Genomic DNA, 22,706 nt, shown 5'->3' on the forward strand with positions numbered 1-22,706 from the left:
GAATAAGGGACAAACCAATTTTGCTCATTATATGGGATGTGCCAGCTGAAATGGGACAGTTGGCAACACTAATTACAGAATACCCATATGAGGTCCTATACAGGCCCAGACTGAGTGTCATGTTGTGCTGTTTTTCTGTTCCTGTCCCTGAATCCTGGTTTGTCCCTCCTGGGGACAACTCTGTTTCTGCCTTTCTGCTCCCAGCAATTCTCCGGACTCCAAAAAGAACACAGATTGGACATTTCAGTTTCTCACTCTTCCACTTCTTCAGCCGGTGAGTCACAGACAGTTGTTCTGTGTCTATGCTCTCTGTCTACCAGCTGTCAGAGCTAAAATATATTTTCCATAAGCTTGCACACATTCTGCTTAGATTGTTCTTTGTCATTTTAGTTCTGTAGTCAAAGAGATGAAGATAAGGTCTTTCATGACTCTGTGAAAAGTCCCGGGCAGATATTATTTTTGGGCCTTGCCACCACACTGAACTGGAGCAAACACAGCATCTCACATTCTGTATGTTTATATGTATGTATCTCTCTCTCTCAGACACACACACACACACACAACCAGAGACACACATATTATAATATGAACGCATATTTTCATGGAGAAAAAGCAAATTATTCCATAATTGACATCAACAGGTTCATTAGTATTTTGCACAAATACAGTCAGATATATATCATATTATATCAGTCTTCTTTTAATAATGTAGAAGATTATTGCATACAAAAGTATACCGTGTTTATTGCCCAAACATTAATAAACTATATGTAACACTGAAAAAGCTGACTGTAAGTCATGCTGTTATTATCACTGAGTGAATAGAGAGAGCATGAAACTAAACAGAAGCACACCAGTTTGTACTTTTTTGTGCTAAAATACAGTAATATGTCTACAGTTATTAATACAGATATTGTATTTCATAATGATGATGACCTATAACTCTTATACTTATTGGGTGTGTATGACACTTGGGTAGCAGAGGAGCAACAGTGGCTTCATAAAAAGCTTCATTTTGGGGTTGCTGTTACAGCTCTCCTCACTGATCTGTAAAGCAAAAAAGACAACAAGATTTCCAATTTGAAACAATAATATGAGCTAAAGAACAAGAATAAATCATCACATCATACTCCATCATGTCAGCATAAATACCTAGAGTGCTCCCTCATTTGACTTCAGAGTAAATTGCTTCATCAGCTGACACAAGACTTGATTTTCCTGTAATGGAGAGAAGTTTACTTAAAAGACTTGTGTAGTCTCATAACAACAACAACAACAACAAAAACAACAATACTTTTCTTAAACCACAGGTTAATAAAGTTTTCTTTATCACTGTTTTTATTAGTGATATAAACAAAAATGCACACACACACAAACAAACAGATTTACATTTTTAAATGTAATCATAAATCATTATAATAAATTATCCATGTCATCACTGTAAATGATTGCAGGCTTTACTCACCCTTGTTTGTCTTAGTATTTCCTTTATCCCAGCGGTTGACCTGAGCATACATTGGACTGTCCTCTAAGAGAGATATGAGATCTCAGCATACATTTGTGCAACACAAATATCACATACAGCTGATGGATCAACGGAAAAAGGTGGATGGAGGTAAACTATAAGAAATTTACAACGGTCTGAAGATAATCTCACAAGTGAAGAAAGAAAGTGCAAGTAGCTTGGACACAGCGGTACCTAAATATTACACATTTATTACATATATCTTTGCAAAAATGTGCAAAATCTTAACTTTAAAGCTCAAATACTAAAGATGACATATCTAACTTTTGCCTTCAAAGTTTTATGCAAAAAATGTTAAGTGAGGATATAGTTAGATTTAATAATTATATTTTCATATTACCTAGAGCTCTTTCTAATTTGACTTGGGAGTAAACTGCTTCATTGTTTGATTCAGGACTTGATTTTCCTGTAAGTAGAAAGACAATTATTTAAACTTTTTCATATTCTCATAATTAAAATCAATAACTGTTTTTTATATCATAATTGTCCAAAAATTAGAAAATAAAACAGCACAAAAAAATAAATAAATAGAAAAAAAAAAAAAAAAAAAAAAAACATGGGCTTTTTTTGCTGCATGGAAGAGAAATCAAATCAAAGTTTTATATAGACGCCTTGAAATATAAAATAAATTAATAATTAAAAAAAATTTAAAAAATGATTAGTCATTAGATATGAATGCACCTGATTTTACTTGTGCTGAAACAGAGAATGGAATTGATTCTTCGTCTTCTTCTTATTATTACTATTACTACTAATAAAAGTGCTTCCTAATGTGATTATTTATGCACTGCTACTGCTACACTGCTACAACAGTAATCTATAAGGTATATTTTATACTTAAAAAAAAATCAATGTACTTGTACTTAGACGAACAATTCATATAAAAAAGATTATATCAATTAAAAAAGATAAAAAAGAAGCTTTTATTAAATTATGTAAACTGTGAATAGAAATTGTAACATAAGAAGATTTACATCTTTAAGATAAGAAACAGACTGAACAATACTGAGTGGAGATGATGGCAGACTTTGCTCACCTTTATTTTTCTTGGCTTTTTGTTTTTTGTGGTGGTTGATCTCAGCATACATCAGACTGTCCTCTAAAAGAGAAGTGATATTTATTCAGCAGAAATGTGATATGTAGCTATTCACTGAAGGGACAAGAGGTTGACTGAAACTGAAATGAAAATCAACTGTTGTCTTTATGTATGCTTAGCTGTCTTAGACAAAAGACATACAATGTGTTTTATATTTAAAGATATAGATAAGTTCTGGGTATGGTTGTAACATGGGGAGAGTTGTAACGCCACTAATCTCATCCTATCTATCTCAGGGATGAGATAGGAGTCATATGATGATTTCAGTTTTTACCCACTTCCATCCCTGATTTCACATGGTGCTTGTCAGGGTTGCAAGTGTATGCAGATTTTATTGAGAACAAACTGGTTGTGACATACAAAAGTTTTTTTGTTTTGTTTTTTGTAGCAAATTTGACCCATGCACAGCTACCAGTCTCCTTTTCTGGCCCTGGCAGCTACTGTAAAAATAGTGGATACATGATTATGATGATAGGACCATAGCTAGACTGGCCATCGGGCATACCGGGCATTTGCCCGGCGGGCCGATGGTCATTTTTCGTCTTTATGGGTTTTTTGTTGTTGGTTTTTTTTTTGTAATGGTATAATCAGATGCTGGCAGATGTGTAAAAATAAGTCAGTTGTTTGGTGGTGGCTATGGCGGAGCTTCCACAGAGGCCAGCAGGTGGATGAGGGAAATGGGAGGCAGGAGGAGGAGAGACCGGAGGCGGCCACCGGTCCCAGTGTCAGGTGAACTGAACTTCAGGTAAGAAGTTATCACCTGCAGTCTATCTGGGTCAGATGTAAACCAAGTTCAGGTGTAGTTTATTTTCATTATGCTTACTTTTTACAGTCAGTTACAATAACTCGTACTGTGTACTAGCTAGCATGACGGAGTTTCGTCCCGTATTCAGAGAAAATATTACGCGTTTTGTATTGAGCTGAAAAGGAAGCGATTTGTTCCATACCTTAGCTGAAATTAAAAAGACACAAAGCTGGAGTTATTATGTGTCTTTGCTGTGCAGTTGCCTCTTCTTCTCTCATGCTCAGACCACACTCCACCACACAGACTTGCATTGTACTAACTTTACTAAGTGTCCGTTGTATTATGAAAGTTTGCTCTACTAAACTAATGTACACAGCCGCACATGCCAGGGTGTGTTTGAGATATGGTCAGTCACAGAGAAATAGAGACAAAAACTGTTCTTTTATTCCAATACATCACTTTTTTGAAGCACATTCTCTGGTGTCGACTGACACTTCTCCCCAGCATGTGTTACAACCCACCCTGATTGTGGAGTAGGTGATAACAAAGGAACACCATGTATTTAACATTAACACACAAGGTCTGTGGTATTCTTGCAGGGCTTTGAATGGTTGACATTTATAGGGAAAAAATGGGTAATTTGTGTAAAGGTTTGTGACCTCTAGCACAAAAATTAATTGTGTTATGGGTGCTGGAGCAAAATGTGTTACAACCATACCTGGTCTCCCCTAAAACACGCAAACTAACAAAACAAAAAAAAAAAAACCCAAAAAATATGGGGGAATATCTCTAAGAAACAGCTGGAAACCATTTCTAAAATCATACTTTAGATGCAATAAAAATAACATACTTTAAACAAAGTAGACTTCTTGTTTTTTGGATATGAATTTCCACATGTGCGCAAGATTCAACTCTAGTGATCAGTACTACTATACGCAATGACCGGATCACTGGATGAGACTGTTGTGACCTTACCTGCAGCTCCCATCTTTACATCAGAGTAAATGGCACTCTCCTCCGCTCTACGAAGCCTCCCTGTCACGATAATGAAATCCACAAAGGAAAAAAAAAAAAATTATATATATATATATGTATGTATATATATATATACATACATATATACGCCCTGCCCGTGATCAGGTACCCTGCTGGGGTAATAAGCTGGCCAAAGGAGGAGATAGAAGCCACTGACATAAAGACAAGAAAGCTCCTGACCATGCATGGAGGGTTTCACCCCAAGTCCAGCACCCTGAGGCTGTACGCTAAGCGGAAGGAAGGGGGCCGGGGACTGGTGAGTGTCAGCACCACAGTCCAGGATGAGACAAGGAACATCCAAGAATACATTGGGAAGATGGCCCCAACTGACCGAGTGCTCAGTGAATACCTCAGGCAGCAGAAACCCAAGAAAGAGGAGGGAGACGAGGAACCATCATGGAAGGACAGGCCCCTGCACGGTATGTACCACCGGCAGATAGAGGAGGTGGCTGATATCCAGAAATCCTACCAGTGGCTGGACAAAGCTGGACTGAAAGACAGCACAGAGGCACTAATCATGGCAGCACAAGAACAAGCTCTGAGTACAAGATCCATAGAGGCTGGGGTCTATCACACCAGGCAAGACCCCAGGTGCAGGCTGTGTAAAGATGCCCCAGAGACAATCCAGCACATAACAGCAGGGTGCAAGATGCTAGCAGGCAAGGCATACATGGAACGCCATAACCAAGTGGCCGGCATAGTGTACAGGAACATCTGTGCCGAGTATAACCTAGAAGTCCCGAGGTCAAAATGGGAGATGCCCCCAAGGGTGGTGGAGAATGACCGAGCTAAGATCCTGTGGGACTTCCAGATACAGACGGACAAAATGGTGGTGGCTAACCAACCGGACATAGTGGTGGTAGACAAACAGAAGAAGACGGCCGTAGTGATCGATGTAGCGGTTCCCAATGACAGCAATATCAGGAAGAAGGAACACGAGAAGCTGGAGAAATACCAAGGGCTCAGAGAAGAGCTCGAGAGGATGTGGAGGGTGAAGGTAACGGTGGTCCCCGTGGTAATCGGAGCACTAGGTGCGGTGACTCCCAAGCTAGGCGAGTGGCTCCAGCAGATCCCGGGAAAAACATCGGAGATCTCTGTCCAGAAGAGCGCAGTCCTGGGAACAGCTAAGATACTGCGCAGGACCCTCAAGCTCCCAGGCCTCTGGTAGAGGACCCGAGCTTGAAGGATAAACCGCCCGCAGGGGCGTGCTGGGTGTTTTTTTTTTTATACATACTAGGGGTGCAACGATACTCGTATCGATATTGAACCGTTCGATACAGTGCTTGCGGTTCGGTACGCATATGTATCGAACAATACAAATTTTTTTATTTATTTTATCAACTTTCCTTCTAACGATCCTGTCTGTGTTGAGCACTCAGTGGATCTGCGCTCGACAGTGCAGCCTAGGCGGAGTAGTCGAACGCAGATTCACTGAGCGCAGGGCAAGCTAGCCAGACAAGTTAAGCTCTCGTTGCAACATGGCAAATTGAACCTCCCCCACCCTCATTCAGATGTGGCGTTTGGAACTATTTTGGTCTTCATGTGACGTATGACCCTGAAGGTAAGCACGTCATGGACTAAAGTAAAACAGTATGTTGGATGTGCCACGCAAAGCTCAATTACATTGGTGGGAACTAGTGTGTTAGCGCAGTTAGCTCGTTAACGTGTTGGCCGTCCAGCCCCAGGCAAAAGAGAAGTGGAAGCAGACAAAAACAAAAAGCAGGCATGCTACAAACTTTACCCGAGTCATTTAGACAGCCGTTAGCACATGATTCTCCTTATGGGGACCTAATATGTTGAATATAGCCCAGAAGAAGCGTATAGTATAGTTTTTATTTTGGAAAGAGCCATTTCTCTGTAATAAACTCTCTTTTCCAAAGATGAGTGATTCCTCAATCAGATACAGGGCTCGCAAAATCGCTAGCCCCGGGACGTCGGGCTAGCGATTTTGCGGGCTATCATAGGAAGGAAAAATATATGTCAATGCTTTTGCATTCTTTCGGAAATGTAGCTGGGTAATTATGTCATTGGCATCGGTGAGCCACTGTCAATATGTGACATATTGAAATCGCGTTTGAATTTGCGCTTGTTTTTTGCTTTCACTTTGCAAACTGTGTATAGAGAGCGACAGCACTGATTGGTGAGTGATGATAATTTGCGCACCAATTCCTCTGACATCGTCTTATCAATCGTTAGCTTACTATGCAAACATGACAAGTGAAATCTCCCGCAGCAAGCTTAAACATTTGAGAGGTTGATCACACAGAGAATCGCTCAGCGTTATGTGAGTGCGTGTGTAAAAGCAGCATGATATATATTTTAGTTCTGCTGAGCCAAATAAGACAGGTCAGGGTGAAGAAGTGACCACAAAACGGAAAAGTTTTGACAAATCAGACTATAAGGCAAAAAGAAAGTGCAGCTTTATGGTTTCATGGACAAAATAATTTCTGTGGCTGCGATATGACGAGCTAAATAACCAGGGGTGCACATAAGTGGTCCACAGGTGCGCATTCGCTGTCAAAATAAAAAACGCGCACAAGATAAGAAGTTAATATTATATAATTATACAATATTATACTTTAATGTATAATATTGTAAAGGAAACAAAGCAGGAAACAAAACATCAATCAAAAAATTGCTCTCTTTTTTATTCGGGCTACTTAAATTTATTTTGGGCTACCAAAAACTGAAGAGTCCCTGCCCGAAGGGGTACCAGGGATTTTGAAATTTTGCGAGCCCTGAGATATATATATATTTTTTTTATTACTTTTTTGTTTCAGCAACATAAAATTTAAAAACTGTACTTTTTAGTTAAAATATATATTTATAATTTTAATAAATGACAAATTAAAAAGGCATGAACATTTTTTTTGTATCGAAAAGATATCAAACCGTGACACCAAAGTATCGAACCGAACCGTGAATTTTGTGTATCGTTGCACCCCTAATACATACATATATACATATATATATACACATATATACGTACACACACACATATATATATACACACACACACACACACACACACACATATATATATACAGGGAGTGCAGAATTATTAGGCAAGTTGTATTTTTGAGGAATAATTTTATTATTGAACAACAACCATGTTCTCAATGAACCCAAAAAACTCATTAATATCAAAGCTGAATGTTTTTGGAAGTAGTTTTAGTTTGTTTTTAGTTTTAGCTATTTTAGGGGGATATCTGTGTGTGCAGGTGACTATTATTGTGCATAATTATTAGGCAACTTAACAAAAAACAAATATATACCCATTTCAATTATTTATTTTTACCAGTGAAACCAATATAACATCTCCACATTCACAAATATACATTTCTGACATTCAAAAACAAAACAAAAACAAATCAGCGACCAATATAGCCACCTTTCTTTGCAAGGACACTCAAAAGCCTGCCATCCATGGACTCTGTCAGTGTTTTGATCTGTTCACCATCAACATTGCGTGCAGCAGCAACCACAGCCTCCCAGACACTGTTCAGAGAGGTGTACTGTTTTCCCTCCTTGTAAATCTCACATTTGATGATGGACCACAGGTTCTCAATGGGGTCCAGATAAGGTGAACAAGGTGGCCATGTCATTAGTTTTTCTTCTTTTATACCTTTTCTTGCCAGCCACGCTGTGGAGTACTTGGACGCGTGTGATGGAGCATTGTCCTGCATGAAAATCATGTTTTTCTTGAAGGATGCAGACTTCTTCCTGTACCACTGCTTGAAGAAGGTGTCTTCCAGAAACTGGCAGTAGGACTGGGAGTTGAGCTTGACTCCATCCTCAACCCGAAAAGGCCCCACAAGCTCATCTTTGATGATACCAGCCCAAACCAGTACTCCACCTCCACCTTGCTGGCGTCTGAGTCGGACTGGAGCTCTCTGCCCTTTACCAATCCAGCCACGGGCCCATCCATCTGGCCCATCAAGACTCACTCTCATTTCATCAGTCCATAAAACCTTAGAAAAATCAGTCTTGAGATATTTCTTGGCCCAGTCTTGACGTTTCAGCTTGTGTGTCTTGTTCAGTGGTGGTCGTCTTTCAGCCTTTCTTACCTTGGCCATGTCTCTGAGTATTGCACATCTTGTGCTTTTGGGCACTCCAGTGATGTTGCAGCTCTGAAATATGGCCAAACTGGTGGCAAGTGGCATCTTGGCAGCTGCACGCTTGACTTTTCTCAGTTCATGGGCAGTTATTTTGCGACTTGGTTTTTCCACACGCTTCTTGCGACCCTGTTGATTATTTTGAATGAAACGCTTGATTGTTCGATGATCACGCTTCAGAAGCTTTGCAATTTTGAGACTGCTGCATCCCTCTGCAAGATATCTCACTATTTTTGACTTTTCTGAGCCTGTCAAGTCCTTCTTTTGACCCATTTTGCCAAAGGAAAGGAAGTTGCCTAATAATTATGCACACCTGATATAGGGTGTTGATGTCATTAGACCACACCCCTTCTCATTACAGAGATGCACATCACCTAATATGCTTAATTGGTAGTAGGCTTTCGAGCCTATACAGCTTGGAGTAAGACAACATGCATGAAGAGGATGATGTGGACAAAATACTCATTTGCCTAATAATTATGCACCCCCTGTATATATATATATATATATATATATATATATATATATATATATATATATATATATATACAGGGTGGGCCATTTATATGGATACACCGTAATAAAACGGGAATGGTTGGTGATATTAAAGTCCTTTTTGTGGCACATTAGTATATGTGAGGGGGCAAGATGGGTGGTGACCATGGTGGCCATTTAGAAGTCGGCCATCTTGGATGCAACTTTTGTTTTTTCAATAGGAAGAGGGCCATGTGACACATAAAACTTATTGGTAATGTCACAAGAAAAACAATGGTGTGCGTGGTTTCAACGTAACTTTATTCTTTCATGAGTTATTTACAAGTTTCTCTTTGTTCACAGCCATTGACATGTCGAGGAGGTTAACACGTGAGGAGCGGATCGAAATTGTGTTGATATCTGGTGAACGCAGTAACCGGGTCATTGCAGCAGATTTCAATGCAACACCCTACGAGACCACCCATCTTCCATGCTACAGTTAGCAAACTGCTTGCTCAGTTTTGTGAAACTGGTTCAGCGTTGGATTTGCCAAAATGTGGACGCAAGAAAACTGTCACTAATGAAGAAACATCAGTGGCTGTCCTAGCTTCACTCAGCAAGAGCCCACAGCGTAGCACTCGCCGCATGTCACTGGAGAGTGGCATTAGTCGAACATCCCTTCGGCGGATATTAGCTACTCACAAATGGCACCCTTACAAACTCCAGCTACCCTCAGTTCACGCAGAAGATTTTGTTCAGTGATGAGGCAAACTTTTATGTGAATGGTGAAGTTAACAAACAAAACCACCGCTATTGGTCTGACACTAACCCAGATTGGATGGATCCCTCCAAGACTGTTGGAACAACAAAAGTGATGGTCTGGTGTGGTATATGGGGTACAACGATAGTGGGTCCATTCTTCATCAAGGGAAACCTCAAGGCCACTGGATATTTGAAATTGCTACATGATGATGTGTGTCCCTCTTTATGCACTGAAGCTGGCACGTTCCCTGAGTTTTTCCAGCAAGATCGTGCACCACCAAATTATGGGTGCCAGGTCCGAGCATTCCTATTTGAACAGTTTCCTGGAAAGTGGATTGGTCGTCGTGGGCCAGTTGAATGGACCCCAAGGTCTCCCGATCTGACCCCCTTAGACTTTTATCTTTGGGGTCATCTGAAGGCAATTGTCTATGGTGTGAAGATACGAGATGTGCAGCACCTGAAACTACGGATACTGGATGCCTGTGCTGGCATTTCTCCTGCGGTGTTGCTATTAGTGTGTGAAGAGTGGGAGAAGAGGGTTGCATTGACAATCCAACACAATGGGCAGCACATTGAACACATTTTAAAAGTGGTCAGAAACTTGTAAATAACTCATGACAGAATAAAGTTACGTTGAAACCAAGCACACCATTGTTTTTCTTGTGATATTACCAATAAGTCTGATGTGTCACATGGCCCTCTTCCTATTGAAAAAACAAAAGTTGTATACAAGATGGCCGACTTCTAAATGGCCACCATGGTCACCACCCATCTTGAGGAGTTTGCCCCCTCGCATATACTAATGTGCTACAAACAGGACTTTAATATCACCAACCATTCCCATTTTATTACGGTGTATCCATATAAATGGCCCACCCTGTATATACACATTCAAGTACAAACACTGAATGAGACTGTTGTGACTGTACCTGCAGCTCCTGTCTTCACATTAGCATAAACAGCACTCTGCTCTGGTTTTTGATGCTTCCCTGTTAAGATGATCGAATCCACAAAAGAAAAATAATTAATACGTTTTTAAACATTTCAAAAACATTTTTTCTACATTCTATGTTTTGTGTACTCACACTTATTTCCAAAGTTTTCCAGTTCAATATTAGAGTAAATGACATCTCGGGGTTTATCTGCACCTAAAATGTTCATATTTTTGTTACACAATTGTAAACCAATGACAGCGTACCAGTTACCTTAAATTCTTTTATTGCATGTAGTCTGTTGGTTATTTAGATGTTTGTCCAACTGAATTTTGATAAATGTTCTTCAAAAAACTGCTGAGGACAAACTGAACCTACGTCATGTAAAGGTTAATGGAGATCGGGAAAGACCAGATGTGGGGAAGACAAGTGTCCTAGGGTCAGCTGTGGGGACAGTAGGGAGACCTCCACCCGTTGCTCCACCACCACAAGATGTTCCATGATTAATGGAGCAAAACATCAATGAAGGGTGGCTCCCAGCTGATGACCCTTCAGCTACCATGATGTAACCGTTGGAGGTGCAACAGGTAACAATGTGTAGCAGGTAACTTCCTGCCTGTGCTTCCTTCAAGGTCCCTGAATGGTTGACCCGGGTTTTGATGTTTTGCTTTCTCTGGTTTTCTAGTTTTTGATAATTCTTAGTTTCATAGTTCTGTATTTTGTATTGTTGACATTCTCGTTTTCTCGTATGATGTTATGTTTACATTACAGTTATCTGTCTATTTGGTTAATGAGAGGTTGTTTATCCCCTTGTGTTCTCACTCTGTTCTTTCTCTCTGGTCTCCATGTTTTGTCTACTGTCTGCATCAAGCTCGTGTGTCTTAGTCCAGGTCTCAGTGTCAGTCATTTCCTGTTTTATTTTGGTCTCTGTTCTCGTCTGTATCTTGGGTCTAGTTTTACATCCTCCATAGTCATTCTGTTAACCTCTTTTCCATTAGTAACTACTCAGGTCAGGTCACCATGGTTTTCAGGGTTTTCCATCAGGTCATAGTTCCTGTTTAGAGATGGACCGATCCGATATTACGTATCGGTATCGGTCCGATACTGACCTAAATTACTGGATCGGATATCGGAGAAAAATAAAAAATGTAATCCGATCCATTAAATATCACGAAAGCACCTCGCAAAACTTGCAACACGCCGTAACTCACCTCAGAACGTTAGCACGTCGGAGCAGTATGCGTCACGTGATAGAGCGGCTGTGGCATGCGGGACCTGTCGGTGGTCTGGATAGCATTTGGAGCTTCGCTAGCAACCCGGCATTTCATCTCCGACAAAGTTATCCCCAAGAGAAGTAAAGCAAGTGTGTAAGTCCATCTCTGAATGTTTGTAAAGCATTCCTGCGTTAAGCTTAACAAGTGACTGCCTCTTCTTGCTGCTACTTCAATCATGAAACTGCTTAATGATCAGCTGATCGGCTTTTCTGTCGCGAGTCCGTCTCTCTTGTTTGTTTTTGGCCCACTTTGCACCAGAAAGAGGAAACCAGCGGCTGAACAACAGCAGCACGTTTAAGCTTGATAAGCTGTTGTTAGAATTTATTTAATATTACTTTCTACACCAGGATCTTTTTCTACGTAGCTGACGCTGGTAACTGTGCAGGGGCGGATCTAGCAAAGTTTAGCCAGGGGGGCCGATAGGGCATTAACAGGGAAAAGGGGGCACAAAGACATACTTTTCTTTCTTATTCTCATTTAAAATGTCTAGCTTTTAATAAATAATTATCTGACACCCAAAGTTTTAATTTGATGTAAAAGGAATAGAAGTCAATTACTGTATATAGTGACTATTAAGTCTAATATATATACCCTAGTAAGCTATAGTACTTTTTCCTTTGGGACGGTACCATCTGTGCAGTCTGCAATTTTGTTGAAGAAAGATGTTGAATCTATTTAATATTTCTTGAAAAATAATTGATTTCTGTGCATTTTTTTTCACACTGCATCAAATTAAGGTTGATTACGTCGATTAAGCATCATGAGGTGGAGCGTGAGGGGTGCTTCCCTATTTTTTATTTATTTATTTTTGTTGTTGCTGGGAGTTGGAACCCTATTAGTTAGGTTGCTTAATATTTACGCTAAGTACTCTTTAAAATACCAGAATAGGGAGGATGGTGTAGGTTTAAGTTTATTAGATTGATCAGTATTGCTGAACTATGAAATATTTTTTTTTGCATACAGGTATAACAGAATAGCTTTAGTGTAGTTGTTGTTTTAAACTTGAATATGGACTTATACAAAATGCAGCAAGATATTTAAAAAAACAGTTTTGTTGATTAAAAAACACTATATCGGATTCATATCGGTATCGGCAGATATCCAAATTTATGATATCGGTATCGGTATCGGACATAAAAAAGTGGTATCGTGCCATCTCTATTCCTGTTACCAGGTACTTTTTCAGTATTTACTCAGCCGGAGTTCCAGGCGACCCGAGGCGATCCCAAAATATGACGTCATCAGCCTGCATCCCACTGATTGGCTGGTCAGTGGCATCACTCAATGACTTATGAGAGTATTTCGTTGATGAAAATAAAAAGAGCCATTTTTGAAACCCAACAATGAGGAAAACAGCTGCAAAAGCAACATCATGGTCCCAGAGTGTGACGAAAATTCGCAGACTGAGCAGCAGGTTTATCATCGCCTCAACGTCCACCTTCATTGTAGTGTGTGTGACGCATCCTAATTACGTCATAGGATGCTCAGCCACGTTGCTATTAGGACGACCACACACATTAGGTGGTACTTGATTGTAATAGAAAACCAGTCAATACGATTTGAATAGTTGTGAGTTGATCCGAGTAGGTACTAATGGAAAAGGGGCATTAGTTATCACTGTGTTCCCACCTGTTTCCCATCATCTCATTATCCTGTGTTTTATAGACTGCCTCAATCTTCCTTTACTGTCACATCCTTCATCATAGTTTGTTTTAATAAGATTTGTAGAAATTTGGTTTCTTAGTTTTTGTTTTTGTTTTATTTGGATAACTTTCTAAGTTCTGTGATAAAGTTGTGTTTTAGTTTAGTAACTGTGACAAATACTCAATGCAATGTCAATACTACTACTACTAATACTATGACTATGACTACTACTACTACTAATAATAATAATAATTATAATAATAAAAACAGAAAAGAGGCTCTTACACTTGGACTGTCTGCAGCGATACAACAAGAGCAGGAGAATAATAATGAGAGAGACTCCACAAACCAGTCCAACAATCATCCACACAGGAGATGAAGAGCTGTCAGCTCCTGACACAGTCACGTAACAAAAAACAGAAATTAATTAATAAATTATAATCTTATGAATAAATACATTTATAAAATAGAGCCAAGTGACTTTAAGAATTAAATCAGACAATCTAATGTTCCTTCTCAGTCACTAAACTCATTTACAAAAACGTATAAATTGTTTTGATCCTGCTCACCTTTAACTGACATCCAGCTCTGTGCTGACTCTCTTCCTGAGTACTGACACTTGTAGAAACCTTCATCAGACTTTGACACTGCAGAGATCTTCAGCTCCCCTCGGGGATCATTTTGAATAAGTTTGTCATTGTGATAGAAAAACACATTGGAAAGTATTTGTTGTGTTCTCAAACTGCAGCTCAGACTAACAGAAGCTCCCTCAGTCACAGGATGAACAGGACTCACCAGGATAGGACCATCACCATCATCTGTGACACAATCACACAATTGTTTCAGTCACATCAGCTGGTGCACACTTTTAGAAAAAGCTGACAAACAATAATAAGAACAGATTGTACAAATGCTTTTCATCATGAAGATCTGATCTTGTGTATTTAAAAACTGCTGTATGTGTTTTATTTTTCCACATGAAATGACTTCACACACAGCAAAGGTGGGACAAAAGTTCATGTCACGTCTAAATCATTAACAACCAAGAAGTAAATGTATAATAACATACTCTGTACAGTGATGTTGACTGCACTGCTGAACTCTCCTGATCCAGACTCACACCAGTACACTGCAGTATCTGACTTTGATGTGTTGATGTTACATGTGGATCCAGTCATTCTCCTACAGTCAGAGTACAGTCGGCCGTCCTCAGAGAACTTCCTCACTCTCCACTCAGTGAAGTTTCCCTCACAGGTCAGTGAGACAGAGTCAGAGGTGAAGTGTTGCACTCTGTCAGGACTCACTGTGAGAGACGCTGCTGAATGAACATCTGGAAACAACATGCAGTGAAGACACAAAGCTCACAGATGTTAGAATTTTTTTTATTTTTACTTTTTTAATGGCAACGATTACCTATCTCCTTATCTGTCAGGGTTTTCCTCATATTTGTCAGAGCCGTTAACTAGTTAGCATTCTCTTTTTATCTTTTTTTTTTTAAATTTCGTATTTTTGGCTGTTTTATCTATACATGCACTTTTATCTAAGTGAAAATAATTACAATTAATAAACACAAAGCTTCTTACTTTTTTTGATAGTGACAGTGTAGAGAGACAGGAAAGCAGGGAGAGTGAAAGGGGAAGACAAACAGCAAAGGGACACAGGTCGGACTGCTGCCTAGCCATACGGCATATAGGGTCACCTACTTATTTCACTGAGCTAAACATTAAACACGTTTTAAATAAAGACTTTAATCACAATCAGAAATGAAAAGATTCAATTCTCCTTTGGGTGACCTTTGGAGGTAAACAACAGCTGCACTGGTTATAAGAGAATCAAACTGACCTGCAGACCAGACAAACTTTGGTTGACTGTGATCAGTGTGATACTCTGGGTCTCCTCTTCCAGCTCTGCACACATATCCTGCTGTGTGTGTCTGTCCATGAATGATGTAGGAGTCCTGTGCAATCCCACTGCCATCAGGTAGCAGCTCATAACTGGAGGATTTCTCTGATAGATCAGGAACAGCTTTATACCAGTAGAAGCTCCATCCTGCAGACGGATGTTCAACCTCACAGTTCAGAGTTACTGAGGCTCCAGGACTCAGCCATGATGGAGACACAGTGAGGACAGGACGGGGTTCATCTGTTCAACAAAGATTTTCTCTCAATCTTTCGTCTCTTAACTCTGAATTCAATGTCACTAAAATGTTGACTCACAAATATTTATGATGAACTTTCAGAGTGAGACTATCTAAACATGTCAAATATCTCAACATGTACTAATAAAAACACATTTTTACAAACTGTTTCTATTTCCAGGTTAAATGAACTATGACTCTACTTACTGTCAGAAACTGTCAGTGTGACTGAATCACTCCACTCTGTTGTTTCATGCTGTGAACGTTTCATTCTGCCCTTACAGCGATAGTTTCCACTGTTGGATGATGAAGCAGATCTAATCCTGTATTCATTTTGATTTGGAGCTTTTATCCTGCTGTTTGTTTCCCACTCATAATCCCACTCAGTGTCTCCTCCATGGATCTCACATCTGACAGTGATCGTCTCTCCTCTGTATATCTCAGACCAGTTTGGATACAGAGTCACAACAGGCCTGATTGGGACTGTATTCAGGAAATGAACAAATGAATGACAAAAGGGGTCAATTTCCATCAGATACTTTTCATCAGGTAGTGATTTGGGGTTCATTAACTTTGAACTGACCAGTTTTCCCAATCCTGACTGACTGGCTGTCCTCTGTGTAGTAAACTGGGTTTCCTCTTCCTCCTCTGCACCTGTAGAGTCCTTCCTGTGAGACACTGATTTGTCCATTTGAGTGGAAAACTGCATCTTGTGTGGTCAGGGCTTCAGAGGATTTCTCATCTCTGTACCAGTAGTATTTCCATCCAGATGATGATGATGGGCTCACAGAGCAGGTCAGGGTCACACTGCCCCCTACTGGAACAGCTGTGTTATCAGCTCTCAGTTTGGCCTTTGGTTTATCTGCAGTTCAGTTTAGAAAAAGAACAAAAGTCAATGACTGAATCAAACCAGTTTAAATAACTTGGTGGAAATATGTCAATAATAAATATCACATAACTTTAATGGTGAAGCTGCAACAAACTGTACAACTGTCACACAAACACAACACTAATCTTTCATATTTAATTTGCTGCATTTCTAAGTTAAAAACACACATGAGGAACAATCAGTGGATTTAATGTTTCTTAGTGGATGTGGTGGAGCAGCTGAGACAGATTCAGCATTTGTTCTGCATTTCATCTTTCATGTATTAGAGCTGCACAGCAGAGAAGTTACTCTCATATGTTTTGTTCTCTTCACTGTGAATAAAAAGCTGCTGTTCAGGTTTTTGTTGTTGGAATAAAAACTAAACATTTTACTGACCAACATGAAAGACAGTTATAAAGCTGTAAGAAAGAAGAAGTGCTTTTTCCTTATTTAGATACTCTGGATGAAAGATCTTACATGATACAGTCAGTGTGATGATATCACTCCACTCTGTGAAGAAATAGTCCCTTCTGCCCCGGCAGCTGTATCCTCCACTGTCAGACTCAGTAGCTCTGATGATTCTGTATTCATTGGATGTTGGAGGTGTGTTTAACTTGGCTGCTCTCCATTCATACGTCCACTGAGCTCCTTCACCTCCCTGAATCTCACATCTGACAGTGACTGTCTCACCGCTGTATATCTGAGTCCAGGATGGCTGCAGGGTCACAGTGGGCTTACTGGGAACTGTTCACAGACAAATATCCAGTTAGACACAAATAGAAACATGAAGATAAAAAAATAAGACGCAATAAATTCTTCTATTTGTCAGGAGGTGTCTCTCATCTCAGGTTTAATTAACTCACAGTTGAATGAAATTGTTAGCACAGGACACAAAATGACATCTCTCAGTTTGGCAGAAATAAAATTATTAATCTCACGAGTTTCTCTAACTGTGACGTCACTGCTGTCCTCTGTGTAGTAAACTGGATCTCCTCTCCCTCCTCTGCAGTGGTACAGACCTCCTTGTGAGACACTAATAACTCTGTTTGCTTCATTTCCTCTCATGAGCTGAGCTTTAGAAGAGACTGAATCACGTCTGAACCAGTCAAACTTCCAGCCAGCAGAGCCCTCCACAGAGCAGCTCAGTGTCACACTGCCCCCTGCTGGTATGACTGAACTTTGTGCTGACAGTGTGGCTCTGGGTTTACTTGCTGTTGAAGATACAGGAAAACATACATCATGTTATCATTTAGTTCAGGGAAAATAACAATAACAAAATTAATTAATTAATAAGAAAATAAATATTCAAACTTCAAATACCAGTTCAGTTTTGAATGAACACCAAAGAGTAGTAGACAGATGTAAACATGAAAACATTACATGTCAGCATGAATCATGGTCCAACTCACATGAAACTGTCAGTCTGAAGGCATCACTCCATCCTGTTAAGAGATAGTCACTGCTACCCCGACATCTGTAGTCTCCACTGTGGGACACTGAAACTCTGCTGATCCTGTATTCACTGGATGTTGGAGGGCTGTTTGTGTTGGGTGCTGTCCATTCATATTTCCACACCTTTCCTTCACCTCCCTGAATCTCACATCTGAGAGTGATTGTCTCACCAGTGAATATCTGAGACCAGCTGTGCTGCAGTTTCACAGCAGCCAAAACTGTTCAACAAACAAATAAACGAACACAAATATTTAAAATATAAAATCAAGATGGAATAATATGTATATATAAAATTGACAGTTATCAAGTATTACTTTCAATTATTTGTGCCTCACCTTGTTTCTGAATTGTAACTGCAGCACTGTCCTCTGTGGAGAAAACTGGATCTCCTCTCCCTCCTCTGCAGTAATAGATGCCTCCTTCTGAAATACTGATCGTGTGCTCTGATGTTCCAGCTCCTATTTTCTGAGCTCCAGAAAACTGTGAAACACGTCTGAACCAGTCAAACTTCCAGCCAGCAGAGCCCTCCACAGAGCAGCTCAGTGTCACACTGCCCCCTGCTGGTATGACTGAACTTTGTGCTGTCAGTGTGGCTCTGGGTTTACTTGCTGTTGAAGTTACAGGAAAAAGTTCATCAGATTGTTTCACGAATGACTTTGACTCAACATGTACTAATAAAAACACATTTTTACAAACTGTTTCTATTTCCAGGTTAAATGAACTATGACTCTACTTACTGTCAGAAACTGTCAGTGTGACTGAATCACTCCACTCTGTTGTTTCATGCTGTGAACTTTTCATTCTGCCCTTACAGCGATAGTTTCCACTGTTGGATGATGAAGCAGATCTAATCCTGTATTCATTTTGATTTGGAGCTTTTATCCTGCTGTTTTTTTCCCACTCATAATCCCACTCAGTGTCTCCTCCATGGATCTCACATCTGACAGTGATCGTCTCTCCTCTGTATATCTCAGACCAGTTTGGATACAGAGTCACGACAGGCCTGATTGGGACTGTATTCAGGAAATGAACAAGTGAATGACAAAAGGGGTCAATTTCCATCAGATACTTTTCATCAGGTAGTGATTTGGGGTTCATTAACTTTGAACTCACCAATTTTGTCAATCCTGACTGACTGGCTGTCCTCTGTGTAGTAAACTGGATCTCCTCTTCCTCCTCTGCACCTGTAGAGTCCTTCCTGTGAGACACTGATTTGTCCATTTGAGTGGAAAACTGCATCTTGTGTGGTCAGGGCTTCAGAGGATTTCTCATCTCTGTACCAGTAGTATTTCCATCCAGATGATGATGATGGGTTCACAGAGCAGGTCAGGGTCACACTGCCCCCTACTGGAACAGCTGTGTTATCAGCTCTCAGTTTGGCCTTTGGTTTATCTGCAGTTCAGTTTAGAAAAAGAACAAAAGTCAATGACTGAATCAAACCAGTTTAAATAACTTGGTGGAAATATGGAAATAATAAATATCACATAACTTTAATGGTGAAGCTGAAACAAACTGTACAACTATCACACAAACACAACACTAATCTTTCATATTTAATTTGCTGCATTTCTAAGTTAAAAACACACATGAGGAACAATCAGTGGATTTAATGTTTCTTAGTGGATGTGGTGGAGCAGCTGAGACAGATCCAGCATTTGTTCTGCATTTCATCTTTCATGTATTAGAGCTGCACAGCAGAGAAGTTACTCTCATATGTTTTGTTCTCTTCACTGTGAATAAAAAGCTGCTGTTCAGGTTTTTGTTGTTGGAATAAAAACTAAACATTTTACTGACCAACATGAAAGACAGTTATAAAGCTGTAAGAAAGAAGAAGTGCTTTTTCCTTATTTAGATACTCTGGATGAAAGATCTTACATGATACAGTCAGTGTGATGATATCACTCCACTCTGAGAAGAAATAGTCCCTTCTGCCCCGGCAGCTGTATCCTCCACTGTCAGACTCAGTAGCTCTGATGATTCTGTATTCATTGGATGTTGGAGGTGTGTTTAACTTGGCTGCTCTCCATTCATACGTCCACTGAGCTCCTTCACCTCCCTGAATCTCACATCTGACAGTGACTGTCTCACCGCTGTATATCTGAGTCCAGGATGGCTGCAGGGTCACAGTGGGCTTACTGGGAACTGTTCACAGAAAAATATCCAGTTAGACACAAATAGAAACATGAAGTCATTTTGAAGCCTGATTTTCTTTTTGCTGTTGTTCAGAGGAGAAAGATTTACTGCATCCTGGTGACACTTTGACTGTAAATGAAGTTGGATTTAAAAGTCAGTGTTTACATTTATTTACCGTGTGGTACACGTGTGTGGTGGCCCACTGGTGTATCTGACTCACACAGCCTGTTCTCCACACACTCCACATTTATAAAGTGATCTACAAATCCTAACATTACAGCTAACAGCTGCATTTTCCCTTTGAAGAACCACTTACAGCTACAGAGACAGGGAGTGAAGGTGGACAGTATATCCTTGTTTTTATGGCAACAAATTTACCTTGAAAGTGGTACAACTGTGTATAATATGATTCACAAGCAGAAAGTAAGATTTACAGATGTGTGCAGTGATTTGTGTGCAACTTTTCAGGTCTGCAGTTCACACAAACTATTGTACAAATGTGTCGACACAAACCTGAGTAACTGCTGATCATTGAGGCACAAATTTTAACGTCTGGATTGTTTTTCAGATTTCTTTCTTTAAAATTCATCGTCCATAATTCAGGATGATAATAAATATACTTAATAAAATACAAGATGTCTTAATAAGAAGAAGAGCTTTTTTACCTTTTAAGAACTTTTTAACAAAAACTTTAAAGAGGAGAAAAACAGCACAGGCCTGTGCAGGCCTACTTTAAATAAAGCATCATTCTGCAGGTCAGTTTGAGTTCAGAATAAGTAAATAAAATGTAGCTGTGGTCCAATAATTGTAAAATAAGAAGAATAATCATGAAAACTCTTTGTATATAATTATGTCTTCAGTCCATTTCAATGAGCGATCATCTTCTGTTGTTTTCATGCAGCCACGGGCAGCCCTGAGTATAAAATACATCAGCTCAGGGTCGAAAACATAAAGATATTTATTGCACAATAACAGCAGATCTGGTGATAATACACAGCTCACAACACCTTAAATACATGTGGACGAATCACCTGACACGCACAGATCACGTCTCGTGCCCACGTGGGGTTTTGAGTCTAATTTAACTGCCAGCTTCACACAGATCCACAAATGTGAGCTGCTTTCAAGTCACAAATCATTGCTTGTTGATCATATCGTGTGTGTTTGTAACACTTTCAACACAAATTTGTCTCCTTATGGAAAGCAGACTTTGTCGTGTTGACGTGAGTGTCAGAACGGCAGGTTTATCTCCAGATCCACGGCTCTGACCCACGGAGACCTCTGGCTGATGCTCAGTGTTCTGAGTTTGGCTCGTAGCTGCTAACTAGCTTTCTGCTCTGGGTCAACTTATGGCAAAGTGCAGAGATGGAGAGAGGCGTGGGAAGGTTACAGCAGCACACTTTCTTCCTCTGGAGGCGGTGAACACAGTGAACAGCTGGATAATAACATGTGGCTCACAGCTGGGCCTGTCAGACTCTCTCTGGCTGCAGTAGCTGCTGCTATAAACACACTTTTCTTTTTCTCACTCTGTAAACTTCCTCCTGCAGATGTTGGGGATGTTGTGTGGGACTTTTATTTTTCATTTTTTCACCCAAAGCTTGCGGGAGCCACAGCTGAGGGGCGGAAGAGCCGCGGGTTACCGACCCTGATCTGACCTGATGTTAGCTGAGCTGTTGATGACCTCGGATGACAACATGTTCAGGATTAACCTTTATTTTTGTTTGTTTGTTTGTTTGTTTTTATGGCTCTATGGCTTAATACACAGTCTTTCATGTCCACTTAAAGTCAGTTTAGGATAAAGAAGCATTTAAAGAGAGAGGCCAAAAATATTTAATAAAATACAATTTAAAGACTAACAGCAGCTAATGAGCTATAAATATGCAGGTTTTTTTGGAGTTGATACCACAATGTTTATTTCTACATTTGTATGAAACACATGAGAAACTTAATAGAAAGTTTAAAACTCACAAGTCTCCACAACTGTGACGTCACTGCTGTCCTCTGTGTAGTAAACTGGATCTCCTCTCCCTCCTCTGCAGTGGTACAGACCTCCTTGTGAGACACTAATAACTCTGTTTGCTTCATTTCCTCTCATGAGCTGAGCTTTAGAAGAGACTGAATCACGTCTGAACCAGTCAAACTTCCAGCCAGCAGAGCCCTCCACAGAGCAGCTCAGTGTCACACTGCCCCCTGCTGGTATGACTGAACTTTGTGTTGTCAGTGTGGCTCTGGGTTTACTTGCTGTTGAAGAAACAGGAAAACATACATCATATTATCATTTACTTCGGGGAAAATAACAATAACAAAATGAATTAATTAATAAGAAAATAAATATTCAAACTTCAAATACCAGTTCAGTTTCGAATGAACATCAATGAGTAGTAGACAGATGTAAACATGAAAACATTAAATGTCAGCATGAATCATGGTCCAACTCACATGAAACTGTCAGTCTGAAGGCATCACACCATCCTGTTAAGAGATAGTCACTGCTACCCCGACATCTGTAGTCTC

The 22,706-nt window shown here is 39.9% G+C and overlaps 2 protein-coding genes across 2 annotated transcripts; both read right to left on the reverse strand.

Annotated features, from left to right (window-relative positions):
- Positions 1-1,165: 1,165 nt before the first annotated feature.
- LOC146636219 (uncharacterized) lies at positions 1,166-14,932 on the reverse strand. Its single transcript, XM_085349478.1, has 10 exons — positions 14,672-14,932; positions 14,172-14,420; positions 13,888-13,995; positions 10,838-10,900; positions 10,682-10,741; positions 4,342-4,401; positions 2,562-2,624; positions 1,866-1,931; positions 1,466-1,528; positions 1,166-1,218 (listed from the first exon to the last, which is right to left on the reverse strand). The coding sequence occupies exons 1-10, from the start codon at positions 14,778-14,780 to the stop codon at positions 1,166-1,168; spliced, it is 894 nt and encodes a 297-aa protein (XP_085205604.1). The 5' UTR covers positions 14,781-14,932.
- A 443-nt stretch (positions 14,933-15,375) lies between these two features.
- Positions 15,376-22,287, reverse strand: LOC146636220 (basement membrane-specific heparan sulfate proteoglycan core protein-like). The gene is made up of 10 exons (XM_085350298.1): positions 22,161-22,287; positions 19,935-20,201; positions 18,395-18,667; positions 18,017-18,277; positions 17,546-17,818; positions 17,004-17,351; positions 16,323-16,601; positions 15,947-16,222; positions 15,445-15,651; positions 15,376-15,395 (listed from the first exon to the last, which is right to left on the reverse strand). Exons 1-10 carry the CDS (start codon positions 22,285-22,287, stop codon positions 15,376-15,378), a joined length of 2,331 nt encoding a protein of 776 aa, XP_085206424.1.
- Positions 22,288-22,706: the final 419 nt, after the last annotated feature.

This window comes from Diplotaxodon limnothrissa, linkage group LG3 (genome assembly GCF_057381915.1).
Source record: "Diplotaxodon limnothrissa isolate DT_005_m linkage group LG3, D_limnothrissa_male_GT1.1, whole genome shotgun sequence".
Classification (NCBI taxonomy): Eukaryota; Metazoa; Chordata; class Actinopteri; order Cichliformes; family Cichlidae; genus Diplotaxodon; species Diplotaxodon limnothrissa.